The 25,624-nt window shown below is 39.4% G+C and overlaps 2 protein-coding genes across 5 annotated transcripts in view; one reads left to right on the forward strand and one right to left on the reverse strand.

Moving 5' to 3' along the window:
- The window catches only part of LOC128362485 (LIM and calponin homology domains-containing protein 1-like), a 92,407-nt gene extending 77,150 nt beyond the window's left edge, over window positions 1-15,257 (reverse strand). Inside the window, exon 1 of one of the 2 annotated variants that reach the window (XM_053323221.1) lies at window positions 15,094-15,257. In XM_053323221.1, the coding sequence (XP_053179196.1) occupies window positions 15,094-15,195 (102 nt within the window). In that variant the 5' untranslated portion in view covers window positions 15,196-15,257. The remainder of the gene's footprint in view (window positions 1-15,093) is intronic. The other variant, XM_053323222.1, reaches the window with a different exon arrangement.
- Window positions 15,258-17,932: 2,675 nt separating this feature from the next.
- LOC128363144 (transmembrane O-methyltransferase homolog) lies at window positions 17,933-21,439 on the forward strand. Of its 3 annotated transcripts, none has more exons than XM_053324070.1 (4): window positions 17,933-18,161; window positions 19,469-19,764; window positions 20,707-20,903; window positions 21,007-21,439. In XM_053324070.1, the coding sequence occupies exons 2-4, from the start codon at window positions 19,509-19,511 to the stop codon at window positions 21,349-21,351; spliced, it is 798 nt and encodes a 265-aa protein (XP_053180045.1). In that variant the 5' UTR covers window positions 17,933-18,161; window positions 19,469-19,508; the 3' UTR covers window positions 21,352-21,439. The 3 variants fall into 3 exon arrangements, with proteins under 3 accessions (XP_053180045.1, XP_053180047.1, XP_053180046.1); XM_053324072.1 differs by having other exon boundaries at window positions 19,501-19,764; XM_053324071.1 differs by having other exon boundaries at window positions 17,933-18,157; window positions 19,501-19,764.
- The last annotated feature ends 4,185 nt before the right edge of the window (window positions 21,440-25,624 follow it).

Genomic DNA, 25,624 nt, shown 5'->3' on the forward strand with positions numbered 1-25,624 from the left:
GGTATGTGCTGCTTTGTAGGTCGTATAAAGTCTATTTCATATTTCACTGCTGAAGAAAGAGAACTACTAATAAAAGGGCAAAAAGGAGAGACAGTAAATTTTTGTCTGTGAACGTTGGAGCAAAAGTGTCAGGATGATTCGACAGACAGGTTTATTATTTTACATCTGCCGACACTCTACCGAACGAGACATAGTTCATTCCCTGCCAACGAAAAACTTCCAAGTTCAGTCGTGACATCTTTGAAAAGTGCAGACGGATGACAGGAAATCATCAGAGCATGTAACTGGTAGCTGCACTGGAAAAAAAACCATCCAATAAATCAATTTCTCTTTCATACACTGTCATACAAAACACAAACTGAGGAGTGAGAGTCTGTGTTAAAGTCCTCACAGCTACACTTTCCTCCTCACATTTATTATTTATAAGTCTGAGACATTCTGGAAATGAACTACTGTAGTGAGTGACCTCTACTCTCTGTGCCAGAAGCTAACTGAGAAATCTATAGGAGGTTATAAATTTAATTGTAATCGGCTGGAAAAAGGTTCGAAATGATTGCGACGTGATTAACGAATCTAACAGAACAGCAGACATTTTTTTTAAAAGTGAGAAAAAGAAAGAAAGCAGACGGTTATTCTCATGCAAATATTGCTAATGGTTTTAGCTGAATACCTAATAAGGGTCAGCGAGGGCAGCACAGGGACGGGGCGGGGACACAGGACCATGCATGTTATCCATCCTCCTTAAAAACTGCAGCTACTTTTTAATCAATTTTATCTTCCTCCCATATACTTCATCAACTTCATCCACCTGAATATTGTGGTATTACTTTAGAATACTTGGACAGGAATGTAGACTCATCTTAAACATCATTTGGAAAAAACAAATCGCTATAAACTATGAACCATATTAAACCCTGTACGCTTGCAGATACACACAATACATGCAACATATTGACTGTACAGACTTTCACCTCTGATTTGGCAGAAATACACACTGATGACAGCAATGCTGCATCATGCAGCCCAGTCCAGACAAACGCTAGTCAGCTGAGAGACGATCGTGTCATTTTCCAGAGCGTGGTGACAGCACATATTGTTGTTGGGGGCAAACAGCTGGGGGAGCTCTGTGTGTGTGTGTGTGTGTGTGTGTGCATGTGTGTGTGTGTGTGCACAAGCGTCTGAATGGGATGGGGATTGAGGGATTTAGGAATGTCGGGATGAGTGGGCACAGAATCGTGTGTATGAGACTCTGTGTGAGACAATGACAGCCGACCCCCTCCAATACTGAAACCCTCCATTCATGACGGACCCCAGTCATCCACTTCTATCCAGTTGAAAAAAAAATCTCATAATTAGTCTAACAATTTCATTTTTTTGCTCAAAACCACAGAAAATATCTTTCTATGAAATTAGACAAGACAGCTGAGGTAGCTTCATCTACCTGCTTACAGATACGGAAACTTTTCATTCTCCCAAAAATGCTGGAACAATCTGAATTGAAGCTGAACATGTGAAGTGAATCCAAGCTAACATGAACAGGGATTAATTATTAAATCATTGCACCTTATGCTAACATAGTCTTAAATGTTTTTTATGCCTCTGGTAGTGCTATCTAAACTTCATTATATTGTTGTCTGACCCTCAATATAATGACAATAAAGCTACTACTACTACTACTACTAAGAACAACTGGGGAACAATCAAGTCAAATTGTTGGGTATATTGTTCATGATTAGGGATGCAAATAACTATTATTTTCTTTATTAATTATTCTGTGGATTATTTGTACCATTAAATGATTGGTTTCGTGTATAAAATGTAAATAATTTGTAAAAAATTTCTAAAAGTCGAAGGTGACGTCCTCAAATATCTTCTCTTAACCCATCCACAAGTCCATAACCCAAAGATATTTAGTTTGAGAAGCTGGAATAAGACAATTTCAACATTTTTTCTTAAAAAATGAGTAGGACTATGATTAATTGACTAATTGTTGCAGTATATTGTCATTAAAAAGGCCACAATATGATAAAACATCAATTTTTGTGCTTTTAAAAAGATCACATACAGCAAAGCAGCGAGCTAGAAGCCAGAGAGAAGAAGAGCAGCAGGGTCTTTTCTTTTATAATCTCAGTCTCACACTATTGCTACACAACTGTCAGTCAGTGAGTGTGTCATCTAGCACAGGTTGCACTCGTTCCCCTGATAGTCAGAAGGAGTCCAGCTCCCCAGTGCCCCAACTCAGAAAACTAGGAAACCAGCTCAGCCTCACATGACCCAATTAGAAACATCCCCAAGACGGTGGAGAAACATCAGTCTTGTCCTTTCCATCAAACGGTCCCATTTGCTAGTTAAGAACGGCTCCGAGAGAAGGATGCAGGAAGATACATGTGCAAGTGACACCTCATGTAATATGTTTATCAAATATACTGAAAAACTGTCCAATACAACTAAATGAGAAGCAGCAGATCAAGTATTAGGTCAGCACACTATTTACTGGAGAATATCTGTTGCACATTTGTCAAGGTTTCCGCAGCTATAGTGTAAGAACTTGAACCTGTGATCTTTTCAGTCAAAAGGCCACAAAACAATCCATAAATGTGAGTTAAATAGGAGGCATGCAAAGCGACCCACATCGCCTGTGAATGAGGGCAATCAATAGAGTGATGGCAGATTACATGACAGAGGAGGCTCGGCCTATAAGATTAGGGAACGGGGGCTTGTGACTGAATGAGTCCCTGAGCGTGTCAAGAAAACCTGTTGGAAGTGAAGTATTTCGCCTACTATAAATAATAACCTAGAAGAAGAGGTGGTGACTCCTGAGAGAGATTCCAGGTATGGTTGCTTTCTCTCTCCATAAAGCCAGAGCTTAAAATGTCAGATAACCTTAGTTACTGAGAGTTTTTCTACTGAATTTTCTCATGTCCTTTTGAAGGTTATCGTTGGTTCGTGGTCTGCTCCTTAATGAAAAGGAAAGCTGTTTAAAAAAGATACACTTCAAGTAAAACTTTTGAAAAAGCCCTCATTTTATGGTTACTTCAAAAGAATATATAGTCAAGTGAAAACAACCCTGGGGCTCTCTGGACTTGTTGTGGTTTCATAAAGAGGAAGCACACCAAATTGCAGAGGACCAGGCTCCATAAGAAATTCTACTTGTGAAAAATGGCTTGAAGTGGCTTTGTTTTTCTTTTAAAGAATTATTAATGGCAATGTCTCTAAAAAGCAGCTGCAGCTTGCACAGAGACCAACAGAAGGAAAGTTTCTTTGGCTAATTAGCTTTAATTTTCCATATTAATGCCTCATCATTATTCTAGGCCTAAATGATCTTAAATTCTTCATTAGGGTTCAGAGAGTCAAACCTCCTGCTTGCTACAACTCAGGCTACATCAACCACAACGAAAAACTCATTTCAGGCAGGAGATTTTTGCAAGTAGTGTTTCCTCTAGGATTCTTTTTCAGCAGCTGGTAGTAAGGGTATTTAGTATCTGAGTGATGCAGTGTGCCAGTGGCTGGATATGTAATTAGAAAACAGGACATAAAGTGCACTTTACACATTGTAATAGAAGTAACCACTTAAGTAAAAAAAAATGGGTGATAACTTGTTACTCTTTTGTACTATTGCTGTAATCTTATATTTAATGCTCTATTCTAGCATTTTATTTCTCTCTTTCTATTTTCATTATTAGTGTGGGGGGTGGGGGGTATATTGTATGTTTTAATGTTTCTCAAATTGCATGTTTTTCTGTTTTATGTCAAGCACATTGAGTTGCCATTGTGTATGAAATGTGCTATATAAATAAAACTGCCTTGCCTTGCCTATTTAAACAGAAAAAAAACACATTTTATATTGTGATACTTAGATTTTTATTTTACTTTAGCTTATTTACTGGAAATGATGATGTAGGTAACAGCGACTTAACCAGAAGCTTCCAGCTCCGTGGTGGTCTCTGTGCAGCAGCTATCACCTCATTTACGTTTTCGGAGTGAAATGAGGAGGTATCAGAGAGATAACTCCTCATTTTAACTAAAGGGATCAGTTGTGTCTCGCCCGACAAAAGTTCAGCTCAAAATGGCCTGCCGCTACTTAAGAACGTAGCAGAAAAGCTGTGCAAGCATACACAGGAAACACAAGAACAAAGTTATGCAGATTAACTGTACATTAAAAACTATTAAAACTATATATTTTGTCGCTTTTAGCCGACTGTTGCAATGTAAGTTACTTTGGATAAAGTATTCTTAAGACGCTTGAAATATACTTTCTCTCTTCACCAAACTGTCATCATCCATCGCTTATGTTTCTTCTCAGAGTGAGTATTAGGTGCAGTGGCTAGTGTAGCAACTACTACTGGTAACAGCTTCCCTGCAGAGAGGCTGTGCAGCTCTGGCACCAAGCCGGCTGTTGCTTATTGTCTCTGTGTGTGTGTGTGTCGCACTGCAGTTTGAGAGCCAGGTTGCCTCGCACTCTCCTCCTTGAAGGCTCAATTTCACTCTTTTTTTTTTTTTTTTTTGCGTGAACATACAGACCTGACAGCTGAACAAGATAAATATGTCCACCTTGTCGCAGACAGACAGACTTGCAACATCAGGCAGCAGAAAGCCAAAGAGAGACATCCTGAGTGAGCAGAATATATTCTTGGTGCTCTTCTCTTGGCTCTCTACAATCCCATGTATCTATCCATTGATCAAGCCACTTTCTACCCCATTTCACAGTCAAAGTGGTAACAGACTCTTTTTTTTAATTATTTAAAAACGGATATGCATCCTATCTCACACAAGATCATAGTTTAACCTTGTTTTATTTATTATCACGCCTCAGTACAGGCTCAGGCTTCTTTCTTAAATCTTTGGACAATTAGCCATTGATCCTTCCTCCTTATATCAACAAATTCCGGGTCAGTATACAAGGATGATATTTATTATGTAAAATCATAGTCTTTGATAAGCGGTCATCAGCCTAACTGGATAATGTTGCTTTCATTTACTACAGTGGCCAGTCTCATTTGATTACATTTGATTGTGAAATTAAGTAGCAGTGGATTTTACTAGATAAGTTGAGCCATCTCCTTTCCTCCTCCCAGAAGACCTTTTCTTATGGGCGTGTGTGTGTGTGTGTGTGTGTGTGTGTGTGTGTGTGTGTGTGTGTGTGTGTGTGTGTGTGTGTGTGTGTGTGTTCCTTGTTTGCTCTGCTGCCTGTTTAGTGGCAGGTATAGCTTTCAAATATCAACTTGACCTTAGTGGAACAGCAGCCAACACATCCACTGTTTTATGTGAAAGGTTGTTTAGAAGAAGGGCATTATACAATTTAGCTACAGGCAGGACACACATGAGCACCAGAAATGGCTAATGATCAGGTGATGCTTCAAGATCAGCTGCAGGCAATGAAGAAGCAATGCAACCCTGACCATTAGTAATAATAATACTAATAATAATGATAATAATAACAATAAATAAACTTATAAACTTTTCAATATCCAAGTTATGAAGTGCTTCACTAGGCAGCAAAATCCTCAAATAATAAAATAATGACATTATAAAAGAGATTCAATGTAGGGAAAAAAGCAAGAATAGACTAACCATATTTAAAAGGGGGGTAAAACCAATTCATGGAAAATTAAGACTCAAATATGATCAGGAAACGCTCTTCGATGAAAGCATGTCTTAAGAAGGGACTTAAAAGAGATTACTGACTCAGCCACATTTCGTAAATGTGCTAACGTGAACAACAATGGATTTTCAGAAACTACAAAACATGGTGATCCATAAACATGAATGAATGCATGTTGCCTCAGTGGCTGAACAAATACAAATACCTCGTTGAAGGGGGGGGGGGGGGGGGGGGGGGCTAATCTCCCCATCTACTTTTGTAATCCCACCACATAATCACCTTTCACCCCAAACGTGCGTGTGTTCATAGATGGTAGGCATTCGCTGCATCTTTACTGTACAACAATGACGTTCTTTTGTAATCCAGGACATTTTATTTACAAGCTGTCCTCATCTCAGTAAAATATATAGTCCATATCTGACCAACTTTGGCCAGAAGATGCCTCAACTTTGAACGTATAGTTGTGCTTCTTTAAAACATCTAATCCCTACTGCTTGTTGTTTCACTAATGCCACCGTGTCAACACGCCAGCTCTTTTTCCTGCTTCACCGGGACTGGACAGAAGGCTTCTGCTGAGATTAAGAGGATCATAACCACAGGATTAGTGATTAGTATCTTACTTTCAGCGATTTCTCATTTGTGTGAGTGAAGCTATGCAGCAGTGATTTATGTACCGGGAGAGAATTGAATGTTATACACCACAGCATCCAATTTTGTGTTGCACTTTTATCAGCCATAGTTCAGCTGAGCAGAACATGTTGCAAGTTGTTCTATTGATCAATGTAGTCAACATGAATAATAATTAAGTAGTGCAACTGTTGCTTACTTTAACAAGCTTATATACATTATTTGAATACTGGTGGTGCCCCATGCCTTTAATCTACTCAAAAACATCAATAGCAGTATGAAAAGCAGACAAAATAAAAGTACCCACTCTCTACAAGTTTGTGGATCAATAGAGTGTAACTACTTTTCAATTGACTGAACTGTCAATATCTTGATTCAAGGACTTCACTGCGGTTACTTCTTACTCAATCTGCATTAAAATGACTGTATTGACTGTATTTAACTATGTCCATAAACATACTGACAACAGATGGCGGAAATATGGCTTTGAATGCAGAAAAACCAAGCAAAAGACTTGGGCATCTGAAAATAATCATTTCCATGTAACTTAATTCTCATCCTGGAATAATACACACATTAGTGTTTACTCTAAGCTTGTCATTTAAGCTGCACAGTCAGAAAGAGAGGGGTTTGTGGTAGACTGCGGATTTCCAGCTCATCAGATCATTAAGGTGAGTGATGAGGGGGACATCCTCAATCTACCCTAAACCCTTCTCTGACAGACACTTCCTTCTAAAATTACATTCCTCTACAGCTTTAGTTGTGTAGCATGTAGCCTACTTTGAGAAAAGGTGACAGCAAAGCTGAACATTTGACAGATGGAAGAATGACGATACCCCAAAAACTGGGAATGGCATCATGGAAGAACTCAGAGCAACTGCATATCTTTCTATGCACATGGCTCGCTGCCTTTGAAAAAACAGCCTCAGGGGACAAATAGAGGGAGGTGTGGCATTGCATTTCAAAAGAAGTTGCTGTCATGATATCCAACAAGGCAAAGACATTTTATAGTGAAGGTATAAAGCTAGAGCTCAAGGACATTTTGACAGCACAAATAGCTGTTGACAGATGTGCATTAGCCTCTGTAATATACACCTTGTGACCTTTTGGGCCAGTTTCACTAAACAGCGGGCTATCACGGAGCTCTTTGAAAGTCAGACAAGGAGACAATGATGGTTTGCCTGTGTGTATCCATCAACCATTTCTGTGCAGCAAAAACTAAAATGTGCTTCCAGAAAAATAACTTGAAAAAGTACCTCATAACAATCGCAAAGGCAGCTACAGAGACATTATGATGAATTTCAATTCAGTATGTATCAGCTTTAAAAGGATGTGAAAATGTAAGCATTTTGATGAAACTAGCACAGCTTCACGGGTGTGGTTATTAGCTTTTGCCCAAATTTAAGGTGTACACAAACTATGTCAGTGAAGAAGACTGCATGAACACTTAATAGTGTAGCACTTAACATCCATATATCACAGTCTCTGTCTCTGAAATCTCTCAACAAAGGCTTGCTTGCTCTCTCACTTTAATGCAGGAGATGAACCAGATGGATGTAATTTCTGTGTTTTATTATGAAGAATTAGTTTGCTCAACAATAACAGCACCCTCCAATTGTTTTGTTCCACATAGCGCGGAGCTCTGGAGGCCCAGAGGAGCAAGCTGCTGGCAGATCTGAGGGTGCTGGTGGAGCTTTGTGGCGTGATCATTTAGTCTAGTGAAACCCATGTCCGCTGATGGATTTGTATGTAAGTGGCAGTACTCGTTAGTCAATCCTGTAGGAGACATGGTGCCAGTGCATTGAAAACAGAATTGGTGTTAAATGTTTCCAGTTCCACACTGTCATCAGGATCCTTGCAATGATGTTTTGAATGTACTGGAGCTTCTGGACGCTCCTGTCCTAGATCCATGTGAAGAATGCATTAGAGAGATAACTGCATAGTTTCTCTGCATCTGACAGGGTTAGAGAGGGCAGAGTTTAAGAGATGCTTTTGAGATGTTAGAAAGAGGATTCACATAGATGTCTTGTATGGTCTTAAAAAGTCAGCTTAGGGTCAAATCTAACACCCAGATTAGTGACTGAGGAGATGAAAAAGGTCAAAGGTGTCCTGAGGTATGGTGGATGTGCAAATAAGGAATGCTCCGGTTTTGCTTCAGTTTGACAAGAGGAGATGTGTGCTTATCAGGGCCTTCATCGTCATCTTCATCCTTAGGACCGGTGTGAAAGCGTGACATGGCAGCAGAAGAGCCTAATGTACAGTTTGGCAGTTATGATCTCTTATTTGCTGATGACACGTCAAAGCGGGAACATGTAGAAAGTAAACAGGAATGGTCAGAGAACCGATTCTTGCTGGACTCTGCAGGAGACATGGAGCAATCTAAACCTGCATCCCTGAGAGCCACCTATGTGTAGAGTTTGGTGATGTGGAGGCACTCTAAGAGAACAGTATCAAATACAGTGCTCAGGTCAAGAACAATCAGGATAGAAAGGGACCCTGCATCAGCTGCCATCAGCAGGTCATTCACAAACCTGAGTAGAGCTTTTCTGGTGCTGAACAAAAACCTGACTGAAATTTTTAAATAGGTTGGTGCCTTTAAGGTGGTCCTGAAGCTCAGAAGCAACCACCTTCTCCAACACCTAGGACAGGAAAAGGAGGTTGGAGATTGGTTTGTAGCTGGCAAGAACTTGTAGGTCTAGGGTGGGCTTCTTGAAGAGGGGGCAACTTGGTGAACTACACCTCATGAGGAGAGTTTGACAGTTTGCGGGGGGGCTGAAAATGGGTACATATGATTGGAGCAGAGCTGTGGGAATGGGGTCCAGGGCACAAGTACAGGGTTTCATCTTCCTCAGGATTTCCTCAATGTGGCTCTGCCTGACACCAGTAAAACAAAGTAGAGACAGCGACCCACCAGACAGCGGGTAAATGACAGGAGGGGGCAGAGAGGAAGAACTGGACATCGGAGACCGGATGTTGTTGACCTTGGCTCTGAAGAAGTCAATGAAGCTGTGTTACATCACTCTTCTGTAGCCACAACTGGGACTACAGGATAGATTTATGTGGAAAAAAGACGCTTTGGGTTGCCAGGCCTTGGATTGTTATTAATTAGGTTGGAGGGCAAATGTGACTGAGTGTCCACAAGGGGCTCTGAAGCTCTGATGTTGACAGAAGGCCAGTTTATGGACAGTGAGCCCAGAGCATCTGATGCATCGTTTCAGGACATTTCCAGCTTCACAAACACAACCACTCCATATTTTGTATCTCACCTGGTAAAGGATAGTCTTACAGTGTTTCCAACTATGATACTCAAGTTTGTTTTGCTTCTGTATTCCACATTGAAACCACTGTGTGAGTTTATGGATGTAACAAGGCCAGTTTATTAAAACCCCAAACTCTTGGCAGCTGGGTTGTAATTAGAAAGCTGCATAAACTCTGTAGCTGTGTAGAAAATCCCTCCAAAAAGCAGTTGCGTAGTTTGGGTAGAACGGCAGCCGTTGGCAACAGCCAAGAGTTATAGTCACACAGTGGAGATCATTACACCAAACATGAGAGGAGCTCCAGTTGAAGAAAACCCCAGTCAATAGAGTCCATCCGGTGATTTCCACGCTGATAGAGAAAACAGAGGAGCCAGGTGGGGGCTTTGTGACACACCTGAGCTGCCAGACTGCAGGTACAGTAGAGACAGCTGCTGCCTTTCAGAGAAAAGGGATCCCAATAGAGCAGGTGGGAAGCATTTTAATAAAGTTGAAAAATACAAACTCCATAAATCACAGAAGAGAAGATAAGCAGTACTTTCCCTTAAATTAATCCAAAGTCCACCAGTTCAAGAGAATAATAGATTGCACCAACTCAGGAAGCGATCAAAACACACAGACAGAAAATGGAAAAACAAAACTAAAAAACTCAAGCAAAATGCAGAAAGGCCACATTAATCACACGAGCAGTTTAGTTCACAGTCAATTGTCTATCTGGCAAAGATGCACGCCAGCATTCCCTTGTAATGCGGAGTAGTTTCTCTCCCACCACAACACAAGCACGGCAAAACAAATCTTGTACTTTTGGTTGCCGTGGTGACTACACTGATAATGAAGATCGTCAACAGTGTTAAATATGCTCCCCTTTTTCCTCCATTTTATTGTCTCGGTTCATTCGTTCCTGGCTGTTTAACTTGAAGGATTCACAACAAACAGTGTGGACGAGCTGTCATCAAGTCTAGTCCTGTTTGCCACTTTAATCAGATGCCGTTTCTCATCCCAGTCAGATTAGGGTGGTCCTCATTGTCACTATTTCACCTCACAAATATGTTTGGTAGTTCAGCAGAGTGTCTATTGGACGTGTTACATTTCCCCCTGACAATAGTTCAGTTACTTCTTCAAAAAATAACAAATATCAAACAAGGATATACTGTATGCTGGTTGCAGCAGTTTTTTTGCAGTTGTGCCTTCTCTATAAACATGACTACTCTGCACCTCAAGTCCCGGGATGGTTTCACATTCTGTGAACAGCAGAGTGAGGATGAGATTATCCTGTCACAGATGATATGCACTGAAAGCAGAATCTAACTAGATGGATCCGTCTGGTGATTTTGACTGTTGAGCACAATGATATCAGCCATAGACATGTAGATGGTATCACTTTTCCTTTCAGGCTTGTCACAATGGAGCTCCGCATTATTCACAGGCCCCTAAACAAGCCACGACTTGGACCGGAGGGGGGTGGGAGTTCAGGGTAGAGAGAGAGAGAGAGAGAGAGAGAGAGAGAGAGAGAGAGAGAGAGAGAGAGAGAGAGAGAGAGAGAGAGAGAGAGAGAGAAAACACAGAACTAATAGAGACGAGACACTGAACAAGTTGAAACAAGCTTTACAATCAGATGAAAAGATATGAATGATACTGGAGATATTATCAATGTAAAGTATAAATGTCTGAAGCACTGAGCATCACTCATTGTCCAGATATCATATAGTGATTGTTGGAGTAGTTACCACTGGGCAGACCCTCAATAAGGAGGCAAGAGATGTGAATAAACTACACTTTTTATATACTAATATTGTATTTTATTTATTCTAATATTGTATAATTCCTTTTTTGAATTGCTTAATGTGTTGATTTCATATTTGATTTATGCTTGACTATTGTTTTGATTAGTGTTTTAGTGTACAATATACCATTTATTTACTTAAATGGTGTATAATGTATTATGTGAACCACCTTGTAACTTCAGTTTGGAAAGGTGCTATTGAAATAAAGTTTATTATTATTGTTACTTTCAAACTACAGTGAAGGTGACCTGTGCCAAAATCTCAAGAAACAGCTGCCATGTCCATCTTATGGGTTTTAAATCATGCAATCTTTTCCAAGCTTTACAAGACAGCCTCCCTGGCAGTGAGGTTAAACTTCCAGTATATATAGACTTGATTCATTATTTTATATGGCCGACTCCCCAAGGAAACCAGCGACCAACATGAAACACAATTCAGTATTTTAGCATTTAGCTTTGCTTAAAACTGACAAGATATCTTATTACGCTCCACGTGCCAAACTTTTCTTGGCAACTTTTTCATTACATAATTTAAACTTTCTTTCCATTTGTTCCAACATATATTCTTCATGTTCATCTATCTTGTTGGATATTTTTTCCCCCCTCCAGAAATGTCTTTAATCATAACATAACGACCGACGAAATAACACAACTCTTAACAGAAATACTCTCCTCACATTTATGTTTTGACATGAATTTGCCTGCAGCGGAATAGTCCTCGACCACAGTTAAGAAGAAGAAAGCCTCATACATCACGTCACTGAGATATTTGACGAGAAAAGAACCGGTGAGATAATTCCTCTGGTTTTCCGTTCATGCAAACACCCTGTGGTTACATGACACGAATCAATCACTCTGATCCAACTGAAGGTTTCCACCCACTTCAAAAGAGCCAGTCAGTCTCTTCTGAAGTTCAGAAGAGCCTAAACACCGTCATTAGTGACAGCATTACTGAGGACATGGTGAGAGGAAGTGGCTATAAGGAAGTATAGAGTGCAGGTGTGAATGCTGCGTCACAGTGTTGTTGGGTTTTACAGGCAGCGCTGTTGGATGCCATTTATCTAAGCTTTGGTTCCCATCATGACACATTATTTCATAAATCAAAGGTTGAATAAGAAGAAAGTTCTTTCAACCAATTATGGATTATTTATGAAACAAATCTCAGTAGGAAATGTACCTTAACATCTTGCTTGGGACATACACTTCCTCAAAAATGCATTTATTGTACACGTTGGCAATGGTGATACCACATGGAGACTGTTAACTCAACTACATGTTTAATGCTGGAAGACAACATGAAACAAGCTGGAGATTCAGTTGTCTTTTACCTTTCCAGCAACGCTACATTAATTTCCAATGCGTTATCTGGCAAAGTCATTACCAGTGCTTAGCCATGTGTAATGAATGCATGAAACAGCCTTGATAATACAGTACACATACACATACCGTTGCACCAATCAACAAGGTAAAAACCTGCGCTGTACTATAAATCAGTTCCTCCTTTACTGCGACTATGGCGGGACCACCAGAACATGTTGACAGAGAAGCATAAATCTGGTTTTCAACGGCAGCCTAAAGAGTCTCGGTGTGGTTACAGGGTCAAGAAAAGAGTTCACAATTATTCTCACCTGCCAAAACAAACCACAATGAAAAGAGTAACTTGCTCCTTGTTATGAAAAATTGCCCCAAACACCCCAAATAAGCTACCTCATGTCAAGTCTGACGTTTATATGGAAGGTAAGAAGCTATGTCTTCTCAATTAAGATATCCAATGCTGCCCCTATGGGTCTTTATTCCCCTCCATGAGAGGTTGGACATGATAAAAATGGGTGCAATTATTACTTAAAAGCAGAAAATGAAACTGGAAACTGAGCACAAAGGACGTGAAAATGCAGGAAAAGTTTCAATTTCGAGTGCTTGGCTGATGAGTTGCAGCTGTGAAAATGCTAGATTTAGTTTCTTTTACGCGCTCTAATTTGTCAGTGACAATAGACGGCACACAGTAGACCTGTTGAGTTAACCCAAATCCTCAGGTCTTGACACCATATAAGACACAGCATGTGAATACAGCTAAACATCGGCTGTTGGGATGCAAATTGAGGCTTTGTCCTGTTGCATCCTCTGCTTCCCTGAGGTGACTGAAGAGTGTGTGTGTGTGTTTGTGTGTGTGTAGGTAATGAAATCAACCCCCTCGGGAGAAGGGTGACAGAACAACAACAACAAAGGTGTGGTATCAGTTCCCTCAGTTCACCTTCTTCAGCTCTCAGGCCTGATCCGCCTCAGAGATTCTAGGTCAGTAATGGCTTTTTAAAGATGTGATATGGGCCTCCAAGGAGTTCGGTCCTGCTAAATAGGCCTGTAATGGTGCCTGACACTATTAAAGAGGATCTATAAGTTTTTAGACATTTTTCAAGGTTGCGTACACTCACATTTGTTTTAACACAGCTGGTTAATGTAAGATAGTTTTAAGAAGAACCTCAGGGTTATAAATGTGAAAATAGAAGTCAGAAAAAGAAACATGTGAAAAGTGTAAAATCTCTTACTGTCTCATTAGAAATACAAAGGCTGTGAGACAAGTTGTAGCTGTGATAAATGCATTAATAATGATAGGATAAATAGCTAGTAGGACAGTCCCAGTTACACAAATGTAAGAGATTGTGGTTAAAATATTAAAAGTAGTTCCCTTTTATTATCTCACACTTCTGCTTCACACGGTTTTCTTTTTTTTTTTAAACTACAAAACTACAAACAGAGAATCCTCATAAATAGATACAGAAGGTGTCCGGTTAACTGAGACTAACAGGAATTTATGTGATGAGGTTTTAACACACTCAAAAATGTCAATTGATTGATTATGAAATGTAAATGGAGGAAAAGTACAGGGTTCCCTCAAGTTCTCTGTTGTAAAGAGGCCCCTTAATTCCTACCTATGCCCCTGCTGCACTGAATCAATCACTTAAAAAGCTCTTTCTGTGCCATAGTGGGCTTTAAATCGCATATTTAAGCCTTTATGTAAACCTACAAAGCTGTGCCTGCATTCCACCAACAGCACGCAGATAATCAGCCAGTCATCAGTGTTTTGAAGGCTGACAAGGGGAGGGCAGCTCGCTGCAGGATGACAAAGTCAAATGCAACGGGGGCAAGCGAGTGTCGTGATTGAAATTCTCCCAGAACAAAACCTCATTTGTGTGATTATTGTTCACCGGGCTCGCAATGAGGCAAAAATCCATTCCACATGATGCATTCATTGTTTTCAGCTAAACACGCACAAGGCCCCACAGCAGCAGCAGCCACTGTACAATGGCCCAAAAAACAACTGAGAGCCTAATGTAACACTCAGGAGGGTCCACTGTAAGCATGGACAGTATCTTATCTAAATATTAAAAGATTATTGTAGAAATGCTAAAACACATGTGCTAATTCATATAACTTTCTACTTTGGGGGCAATATGATAGTTATTAACTTGTGTCCCTATTGGACTACTACTGTACAGGAATGTTACATGGCTGATTAGATTAAAACATTATTAAATTAAACATAGTCCCTATAAATAGGCTTCCCTACTGAGCAACAGACACCATGTAATACAACACAGAAACTTCAAAGATATAATTGGGTGTTTTTTTCTGCTAATTCAATTATTGCACCTTTCAACAGGTGACGAAGCAATAAAAAAATCAAAAAGGCGTTTAGAGCTGCAGGTTCAGGCTGCACACCAGTAACTAAGGCCACATAATGACAACAAAACACTTGCACCAAAGGGGAAGCAAAGTGTCGAAGTGTTGATCCAGTAAACTGAATCTTTTGTTGATGGTCAATGACTCACCTCGATCCATTTCTGCGCCTCTTGAAAAGCGGAGTCTGCGGCCGACTCGGTCACAGGGTGATGCTGATGAGACTGTCCTATGTCTGCAACCGGACTTGCCATTGGCGAGGAAGCTCTGCTCTGCAAGTATTAAATGTGTAAAAAACAAAAACAAAAAAACAGCTGTCTGTGTGAGGTGTTATTCCACAGAAAATAAGTCGTGAACCGCGTCAGTCAGCTCTGTCTCCTCCGTCTGTTGTAGGTGTCGCAGCAGCAGCAGCACCGGCGAGGCGGACGAACCAGTTGCTGCTCTCCAGTATCGCTCCAGTAGGGAGGCTGCGTGCAGACATTAGCGTCAAGTTAGCCACAGTCACATGCACAGCTTCCGGTGAGGGCACCCAAAATAAAAGCATGCAAGGAACATGCACCAGCTTGTCTTGTTCTGACACCTACTACCCTAAAAGTAAGATTTTATTTAAATGTTTTTGTTATTTTAATATTTAACCGCTAAGTGAATTATTACGCGTAAGGTAAATTTACATTATTGTTGCTAATACCAGCTAACAGGTGTTACGCTGTATTTGGTATCAGATTCTGTGACCTGCAGTGTTGGAAGAAGTCTCTTTCGTGGGTAAGAGTGTCAATTCCACAATGTAAAAATACTTAATTATAAGTAAGAATCCTGTATTTAAAAACATAATTAAAATTACTAAAGTAAAAGTACTAATCAAGCAGAAAATTAAGCTTTAGTGCTTTGAGTAAATCTAGCTGGTAGTACCATACTTTTACTGTAAAAGTATGGTACTACCAGCTAGATTTGTAAATTTGTAATGTAAAAGTTTTACATTACAGGTCACACAATTTGATGGGTTATCAAATACTGCGTAACACTGACACAGGCGCATGGACAACAAGGCCACCGATAATTATAAGCATACTTTCAAATATTGGAAATGAAAAGTAGTAATGCATTTTTTTTTATCGGCCAGAACAGCAGCCACTAAACTACTACTATCTGGCTAGCATAGACGGTTGCTAGGTAACGTTAGCTCAGCAGGCGACGTTAAAACAGAAGCTATCTGGTTAGCATAGTCGATTGCTAGATAACGTTAGCAGAACGCCATTTCAAAAATATTGAAATTAATATTGCTGTCCTTGTCTGAAAGCAGGCTGCTCTTATAAAACATGGTAAAAATGTGACCGTCCTTGATAAACCTCCACACAGCTCGTATACACATATTCAATTAGCCTGCCTGCTAGCTGTTTTAACGTTATTTTTCGTCAACAACATTAATGACATAAGGTGCTAACACATGCTGTTAATTAATAGCTTGTCAGTAACCTACGTTGCTATAGCAGCAGTCCAGACTGAGGAGCTGCTTAGCTAACACAGCCTGAGAAAACTACACCTGTTGCCTCAAAGAAATAAAACTACAACTGTGGTTCAAAGATAAATACATAAATAAAACTACAACTGTGGGTCCATGTAATGCATATAAGTTCAAGTTTACAGTAGTTATCAGTTTTTATGTTTACAAAAATGAAGGTTATGCGATCGAAGTAAAAACTCTGACACCGCCTGATAGCAAACGTTTAAATTGTTTAAATTCTAAGACAGTGCAGTGATTGGTCCCGTTTGCACATGCGCAGTTCATTCACATCTATATCTGAGACTCACTGAACAGAATAATAGTTATATTGTAGTAGTGTAGTTGCTGTCCTGAAAATGCCCAATGGAGCTCATGTCCCAGTCGACAAAGCTGGTCTATAAAACAGCCTACTGATTCAGGCCTCCATCCGCTCATGCTCTTATTTTAATGGCATAGTGGCCGTGGTTCCGGTGATCGACTGGCTGCTCCTGGCTAACTTGGCGCAGCTGGACTGACTGAGGGACTTGCACGCCGCATTATGATTCGCTCCAATGGCCAAAAATACACAGAGCAGTGCCGCTCTGCCACCAGCCAATGAGGGCAGCAACACACGGGGGGATCTTACACCCACTTTCATCACTATATGGGGCAACTGACTGAGCAAAGAGTTCACTGGAGATAGAGCACAAGACAAGCATCCAAAACAGAGTATCACCCATGACACCCAGTGATTGTGAGCAACATAAGGCAATTAACTAAAGTATAGCCTGCTATTTAGAAAATGTCTTTATCTCTTTTAATCAACCTGTTTTCCTACCACTTTCATTAGTTTGATTCTAGCGCAAAGAAGTGCATTAGATTACACTTTTTTATTTACTATATGTCTTACTACTATTGTCTTTTATTGCTTACTTACTATTATGTATTATTTTTATTGATGCTTTCTGTGTTTGTTATCCACTGCCATAATGTAAATGTCCCCTCTGTGGGACTAATAAAGGAATATCTTATCTTATCTGTCAATAAAAAGCTTGGTTATCTTTCACAAGACCAAATCATAAGAAAGCGAACATCTGTAAAGGCTGAGGTTAGAAAACTCTAAAATCATAACCAGAGGTACTATTACCAAGGCTTACCTGGCCCCTGCAGTCATGCCACCTGTATTGCATTTAAGTCTTTTCTAAAGACATTTCTAGCAGCATATAGAGTGAAATACAATCCCATTTTTTGTCAGCCAAACAATAAGACAAAAGCTGCCTACATAGTAAATCAGCTTAAATATGGCAGATCTCTCAAACAGAAACCCCACACATAAATAAATACAACATATTTGAGGGTAGAGGATGCCAATGAATTCTGTGGCCTGCACAGGTGATATTCTAACATCTCTGCTGACCTCTTGTGGAATACAGCAGTAGTACTATAAAGTGGGAGGAGTCGCTTCCGTGACAGGATATATGAACTAAAGGTGTATTCACTCGCTACTCCTCTCTTCCGTGCACACGCATCTATTTCCTTTCCCTCCTTTTCCCTTTTACTTCCATGTTGACCATATCCTAGGAGATCTATGTCTAAGATACAACCAATGTCTGTCTTTTTAGGTACGCTGCTGTCATGTGCTGTTCAACCACAGAGTACTTGACTTAACAGAGTGACACAGCCATCTGTGTTTAACAGGACAGACTCTTATTCTGGACGAGCAACACTGCAGTTTCGCAAGTATTACTCAACTACTGTTAATGATTTATTACTTCTGTCTCAAGAAACTGGTTCAATGTCCTTGTTCAAATGTTCATTCTCATTATTTTAAGATACTAGAATATCCAAAATCCTCATTCAATTTTAAACTAAAACACCATTTATTAGATATGTGTATTGATGTTATAGTGTTGTGGTAGTGGTGTATTATTTATTGTAAGATACAGTAGACTATAAATTAATGATGGAGCATGTAGTAGAAGATTAAGAATAACACATGGAAGGGTTTTGCAAAATCAATAAAGTAATTTAAATTATATGTAGCTTGTTGCTTGGCAGAAACCACAGAGATACACAACTTACAAAGTAATGTTTTGACATTAGAGAAATACAGTGTGCTTTATTTTACTGAGAAAGGTTGAAGTTAGTACTTGTAGGAGCAATATATAATTCAGAAAGGCAGTTGGCAGTGTGGTGTATTTATTATACTGAGAGCTGATTTTAAAAGATACCATTCACCCATTTATTGTGTGTTTGGTGTTTGGATTCTCAAAAGAGAGACATGAGAGTCTGTAGGTTTCAACATAGCAGCAAATTAATTCAGGGGAAGTGGTTGCTGTAGTGTTTTTATTAGATTAGTAAAAACCTATTGGCTATTTGCCCTCCATGATTTATGGTGTCACATTGATTGCTGTAGAAAGGATCAACACTTTTACCAGTTCACACCAAAATCATACCACATTTTTGTCTACAGGGGGTGCCAGAGATCAGTGTTTCTGTAAGCTTTTGTTGTCTGTTAGTAAAAAAACAACAACAACATACAAGTCAGAGTTTGCTCAATGTCCTGAATGCTATTTGTTAATTAATGATGTGGTGTTGGTTATCAAGAACCAACTCCACATTGGAGAAACACATATACACAATAATGAGTATAAAATAGTAAATAGTTAACTTCTGCATGTCAAGATCCACCCTGAGCTCTAGCTTCATCAGTGGATGGACTTTCAGGACTTCTCATTTATCTTGGTATAAAAAAATGAGAGTGTGAGTATTTTCAGAGGATTGTCTTTAACACAAAGCACCATATCAAATATGACAAAGTTATTGCCTAAATCTACTGCTTTTAGTATTCTTTTCTTTTGTTTCTTGCCAAGAATCAAATCTGCTGTTTCATAACAGCTGTAAATGAGTAAAAATTGGCTATCAAACTTCACTTAAATCATACCCAATGTCTTGTTCTTGTCAAAAGGCAAATATAACATTCATCAAATCAGCCACATATCTAAGGTCCACAGACTGATCTCACCTTCTCTTCTTTTGATCCACAGATTTTGAGGCGTCATACTGTTTTTCTCCACAGTTATTCCAATGTCGCTGATGGTCGTTTCCATCCCGCTGCTTCCTGTCATCATGATGTTATCCAGCCGCTATCGTGTTAAAATTACTGCACTGTGCCATCGAGCTCTGGCCTGGGTACTGAGGCTGGTGCGAGGAAGAGTGTGCGTAAGGAGCACCCACGCCTTTGTGTTCTCCCAATGCACTCATGGCAATGCTGACAGCGTCGTGGAGACCTTTGACCTCTATGGTACCACCCAGCCTTCTCTCTGCATCGGTCCAAAAATTGGTCAGTACATTAAGTTACAAGAAATTGTCCTTGAAAGTGTTTTCAGCAGGATTTATCTGAAGTTTAATTTAGCTAGTTTTTCTTGCTCCACATCACAGATCATCTATTAAACCAAAGATGTTTGAAGTCTCTTAAACCAAAGGCTGTAATATGAGGTACACGTCCAGTACAGGCTGCCAAGATACCAGCAAAGTTTATTGTGTTTGGATTCAGTGTTATGCTCTGGTGATGGGCAGGTGCATTTTCACTGTTACTTAACAACCCATGAACAATTTTTATTGTTTGTAAGTCATTATTAAGAGTTTGAGTCAGGTCTGAAGTCAATATAAACAAGATGTAAGTCAAGTTTATATTTGATATATATGCAATGCAGATGCAAGTTGACTGATATGCGATTATGATCATTTTTTCTTTTATTGCTACAAACTCACTGTCAATGTCAGCATTTCAGTTGCTTAATGGTTGTGCAACATTTTTATTATATTTCACAATTTCCCGTGATTGTAGCTCAAGTTCAAGTTTTAGAACATAAACACAGTTCACATGTCATCAAATCTCTAATTCTCTAAATTGGTAACTTTTAAAATTTGCTTCAACAGGGGAACGAAAAGGGGTTCTACATTAGGTATCCCACATTATCTTTCAGTATTCAGTTCCTTACATGTAATAATACTGACAACGAAGAAAATACAGGTGATAACTGGTGATAACATGTCCAGAGTATAACAATCCCCATTTAATAATCCAGATTTTAGTTTAATGGAACATACTTGAATTTTAGTCTGTCTTTACAATAAGAAGCTTAAAATAAGACGCTTATCATATACTGGTCGAAATTCCACCTACACGGCACAACATTTATGATCCTAAATCCACTAGATCCTTTTGATCCTTATTTAATTGATTGAAGAAGTAAACACCAGCCCTGTCCTGTGAACCCAGGCGAGGCGTTGGATGAGGTGGTGAGGCGTGTTTGCCCCTCTAGAGTGCTGGAGCTGGGGATGCACTGTGGCTACAGCTCTGTCCGACTGCTGCGTCTGCTGCCCCCTGCTGGTAGACTGGTCACAGTGGAGCTGGACCCACTCACAGCAGAGCTCGGAGAGGAAATCATACTGGTCTCAGGCTTCAAACACTCCCAGGTATGTTCACATCCACAGAACAGACATGGTGCTAAACAAAAGCCGAAAATTACATCAAATCTAACGGAGAGATTGTGACATTATTTCATTGGCTGTTTTGCAGTTCCAGGTGGTGACTTGTAGTTCAAATGAGAGCATCCCAACATTGCATCCATTTATTGAACCTGATCAAGGGACCAGTGAGGGTTTCAATCTGGTGCTGATGGACCACGACCCAAAGCAGTACCTTACAGACTTGCTGGCCCTGGAGAAAGAGGAGCTCCTCTGCCCCTCTGGCTGCTCTGTTATTCTGATCCACAGGGACCGAAGAGCTGAAAGTCTGAGAGAGATTGTGGATTATATCAGAGCAAAACCAGACTGTTACTGCATCAAGACAGAGCTTCAGTTTATGACTGAGGTCCTCTTCCAGAAGGAAAGCACAGAGGTAAAAGTGGAACAAAAAGTCTAAAGAACTGTGAGTTTTCTTTGTTTGTGTAATTTATCAGTCAGACATCTTTAACCATCCTGTCTTCTCAAGTAGTACTTCTGTGTGAGATGTGTGCTGAATAAAGGGTTTACTAGAAATTTTTGAAAAAAATGCTTTTTGTCTTGTTGTTGCTTTGATAACTTAAAAAAATACACAAAATAAAAATATGTGTTACTGTCACAAAGCTTGGTTTTCAGTTATTTTTAATCTACAGTCTTCAATCATTACAAGAATATCATCGTGTTTCCTCCTGAGACAGTTGGATTTCATTTACAGCAAAAAATGAAATTATACATTATGATTTACTTTATTCAATCTGCACAGTTATTATGTTAGGCATCAAAAGACAAACAATAAATGAAAACAATGATTCCAGTAATATAGATATGAGAGATGCTAAATTTGCTTTAGCTTTACATGTAATATTGAGAAACATCCAAACATGCTTTCACAAAGACCTCCCCTGACAACAAAAGAAACAAAGAAAGAAAGGGGTAGATGTAGAGCACAGAATAACCACTTGATGGCGATCTCTGCTTTAAGAAAACATAAAAAACCGCAGACATGGAACTGGTCCTGACAAAGCAAAGATTTAAAGGGAAATACCACACATTTTTACTTTTTTTTCCTGCACCCTAGGACAGCTCAGCTCAACTAGCTAGAACAGCAACCTTAGTTAACCTTTGCATTTGTGATATAAACACTTATGTTTCCTGATTTATTCATGATGAGGAGGAGGATCCAAAGCAAAGACATACATTCCCTCTTGTGAACATTGTGATATTTACTTTCAGAGCCAAATTTCAATGTTTACAATCAAGAAAATATGTTCTCTTTTTTTTAACCCTTTTTATAATTAAATCAGCACCTTCACCACAAATAGCTTTAACGAGCCCCTGAATATGAGGAGGTAGTTGTGTTTTCTTCTGGGTAGAAATCAGGTGGAGTTCTCTAAATTAGATCCTAATGGCACTGCCTAGGCTTTTATAGCAGCCGAGAAGCAATTACATGGTTTAGAGACAATTTAGTGTAGAATTTAAATATATAATACTTGTGCAATAACAGGATTTAATTAAATGCAATATTTCCAGGAGCCTCGGGGTGGGTCCCGACTCGAGGTCACAGTTGTTACACAACAGCGTGATGGATGTTGTAATGTTCTAAAATTATACAAACTTACAGAGCTTATTGCAGTTAAAGAGAACAAGAGAAGGAGACATGCAGAGAGAAAGGAGAGTCAGGAGAAGGGATGTAAATTTTTAACTATTATGACTTAAACATGGAGCTAATGCACAGCCAGGGATGAAAACTTTGCAAATCCATCCAGTTTAACGGTCCAATGTGAATGTTTCCACACGGGGAAGCAGGTAATGGAGCTTGGAGCTATAATGGCAGATATGACAAGATAATGAATACTTTATAAACTCATACATGGACCACTATTTGCTCAGAAGAGGAAGTGGTGCATTTGTTGAATAGGACATTGATGCTTGAGGGGAAACAGTAGATTTACAGCAAACTTTGATATGTTTGGATCATTGTTTATGTATCAGCTGAAAACTGACTGCTGCCAGACATAAATGTCCAATCGTCTACGTTACAAGGTCACATGGATTTGCTGTTCGATCTGAATTAATAAGAAAGAGACTAGAGGCATGTTAAGGTTACTGTCTGCTCCTCAGCTAGTAATATTACTTCTGTTATGGAGAACTGCAGAAGTAGAAACAACCAACTCATTAGTATACAAAGTTAGTCTCATAATCAGTACCAAATTAAGATATCATTTGAAAAAGAAAAAAAAAAGGTGACGCCCACTCTGAGGAAGTGATTGCCTCTATGAAAGTATTGAATATTATAATCTCTAATTAGCAATCTGGAGCGTTTCACTTGGAAAATCGCAACATTCAGGGTTGGTGTAATCATCTGTGAGGTTTTTATTCATCCAATGAATAGGGTTTACAATTTGGATCTTGAATCTTTGAATTTTTTTGGATCTTTTAAATTCAAACTAATCCCTTTTTATCTATAAAAGCAACATGACAGATAAGTAAGGAATTTGACTTAACTTTCCTTTCTGTACCCCTTAACAGATGTGCACAACTGAAAAGAAAAACAGGATGATGCCCCATTAATAACATATTTGTGTCCTCATGTACCCCTGCTCATGCATACTATATCATATTTGCATATTTGTCTATTTCCCTCAAACAGCCTCCAATCTACAATGAAATAATAACTTTGTGATTGTAGCAGGCATTTTAGAAAAACTAGCAGCATTACAATCACGTTAGCTGTACCCAGCACATCCCCAAATGGCCAATGTGTGTATGTAATTATACAAAGTAGACCAACTGTAATGATTGCTCATTAGCTTCCACCACTATCTCAGCTCAGATAGTATCCCAACGTCCCACAACACAAGTGTTGGAGCCAAGACGTGGTCAATTTCTCAGCTGTCAGAGGTGATTTAACATTTCCTTGCCCTCCTTTCAGAGCACCACTAGTGTACACAATGATGTACAACCAAATGTAAACACCATGCTCTGTGACCACCTTAACCCTTTGCCCCCTTCCTTCAGTTCCCTAAAAATTCCTATTTTAATGGGTTCAATTTCTGGGTTTCTCCTTCATCAAGCTATGAACTGCACTCTGTGTTATGGAGGCTGGAGAGCGGATGTAAACACAGCTTTCAATTATAAATCAAACCCTAAAAGAGCCACGCTCTGCTGCCCCCGGGCTTTCCGCACAAAGGCCCAGCCTTCATACCCAAACAGCCCACATCGCACTGCTGGGAACTTCTGGACAACTATTCACCAGGATAAATTCACAACAGAGACAGAAACTTTTTCTGTAACTGTGTGTCAAAGTTATGCAGAGAATCTGATGCTCATCTTTTATACCGTGTTGGGTATTATGCCATCCATCATCTTATACTACTAAACTTAAAGCAGAGGTTTGACAATTTTTTTATTTTTGTCATAGCATTTATATTTGTCTGGATTTACATAATTGAATCAAACATACAGCTTATGAATATCAGAAATGTAGCAATCTGTCCCTTGTTTCATGCAAAGCACTGTGAGAAGGATAAATCAATACCCTGCAACCATATCTTTCACCACTCTGGTTTGATTATAATGGAAATAAGTCTGCCAAACTAAAGAACATAATAAAGTGTTTGTCAGTGCTTTCCAAAACCATTACATATGAACCTAACAAAAAATATTCATGGCTTTTTTTCTTATCTGCCCCTGCTATGATTGAGGTTTGGTATGGTTTAGACACAAAAACAACTTGGTTAACATTAAAGGTAAGTCTTGATCATAGGTAAAAGAAACCAACATTGACTGTTGGTAAGAAACAGGTTGTGTAGTTATGTTACTTCAGCATTTTCTCCTAATAAACATCATTCATGAGGCCACTAGAGACTCTCGTTCAGTAATTGTCAAGCAACGAGTCCTCCAATGTCAAAATGTCACTTGTCATTGCTCTCTGAAACAATACACTGGGACATTTTCTGATCTGATCAACAGTCTGACATTTACCAGTGCCTTAAAACTAAACTAAAAATTCAACCTTTTTCCTATCTGATACCACTAAGATTAAGGTTTGGTTAATTTTAGGCATTGTTTCATTTAAATTAACTACCTCATTAAGGTTAGGGAACTTCTGTCATCTCGGCCACAATAATAACCACAAGGTTAAGGTTAAGCAATGCACTGCGTTGGTAAATGGACTGCATTTATGTTGTACTTTTCTAGTTTACCGACCACTCAAATTGCTTTGCAACACATGCCAACATTCACACACTGATGGCAGAGGCTGCCACTCACCATGCCTACCTGCTCATCAGAAGCAAAAAGCAGAAAGCAACACTTTCCAATGTCTCAGATGCTCAATCACCTACACACGCTCACAATTTGAAGCAATTTTAGGTCCAAGGATACTTCAACATCCAGACTGGAGGAGCCGGGGATCAAACCACTGACCTTCTGATTAGCAGTGGACTCACTCTACCTTCTGAGTCATAGCTACACCTGTAAAGATCTGGATTATAGTTAAACAACATCAATGTTAAAACTCTCTATGAAACTGGAATCAAACAGTGGTCCTACAAGCTTTTATTAATCCATCCATCCCGACCTCCTCTCTGCAGACTTATTATAATGACATCACACGTCTTCTTTGGATCCTGACAGACAAGAGTCGATCCTCCTGCCGCTTGGGGGCTTTGTCACTTGAATGTAAACAAATG

The sequence above is a fragment of the Scomber japonicus genome, chromosome 8 (genome assembly GCF_027409825.1).
Source record: "Scomber japonicus isolate fScoJap1 chromosome 8, fScoJap1.pri, whole genome shotgun sequence".
Classification (NCBI taxonomy): domain Eukaryota; kingdom Metazoa; phylum Chordata; class Actinopteri; order Scombriformes; family Scombridae; genus Scomber; species Scomber japonicus.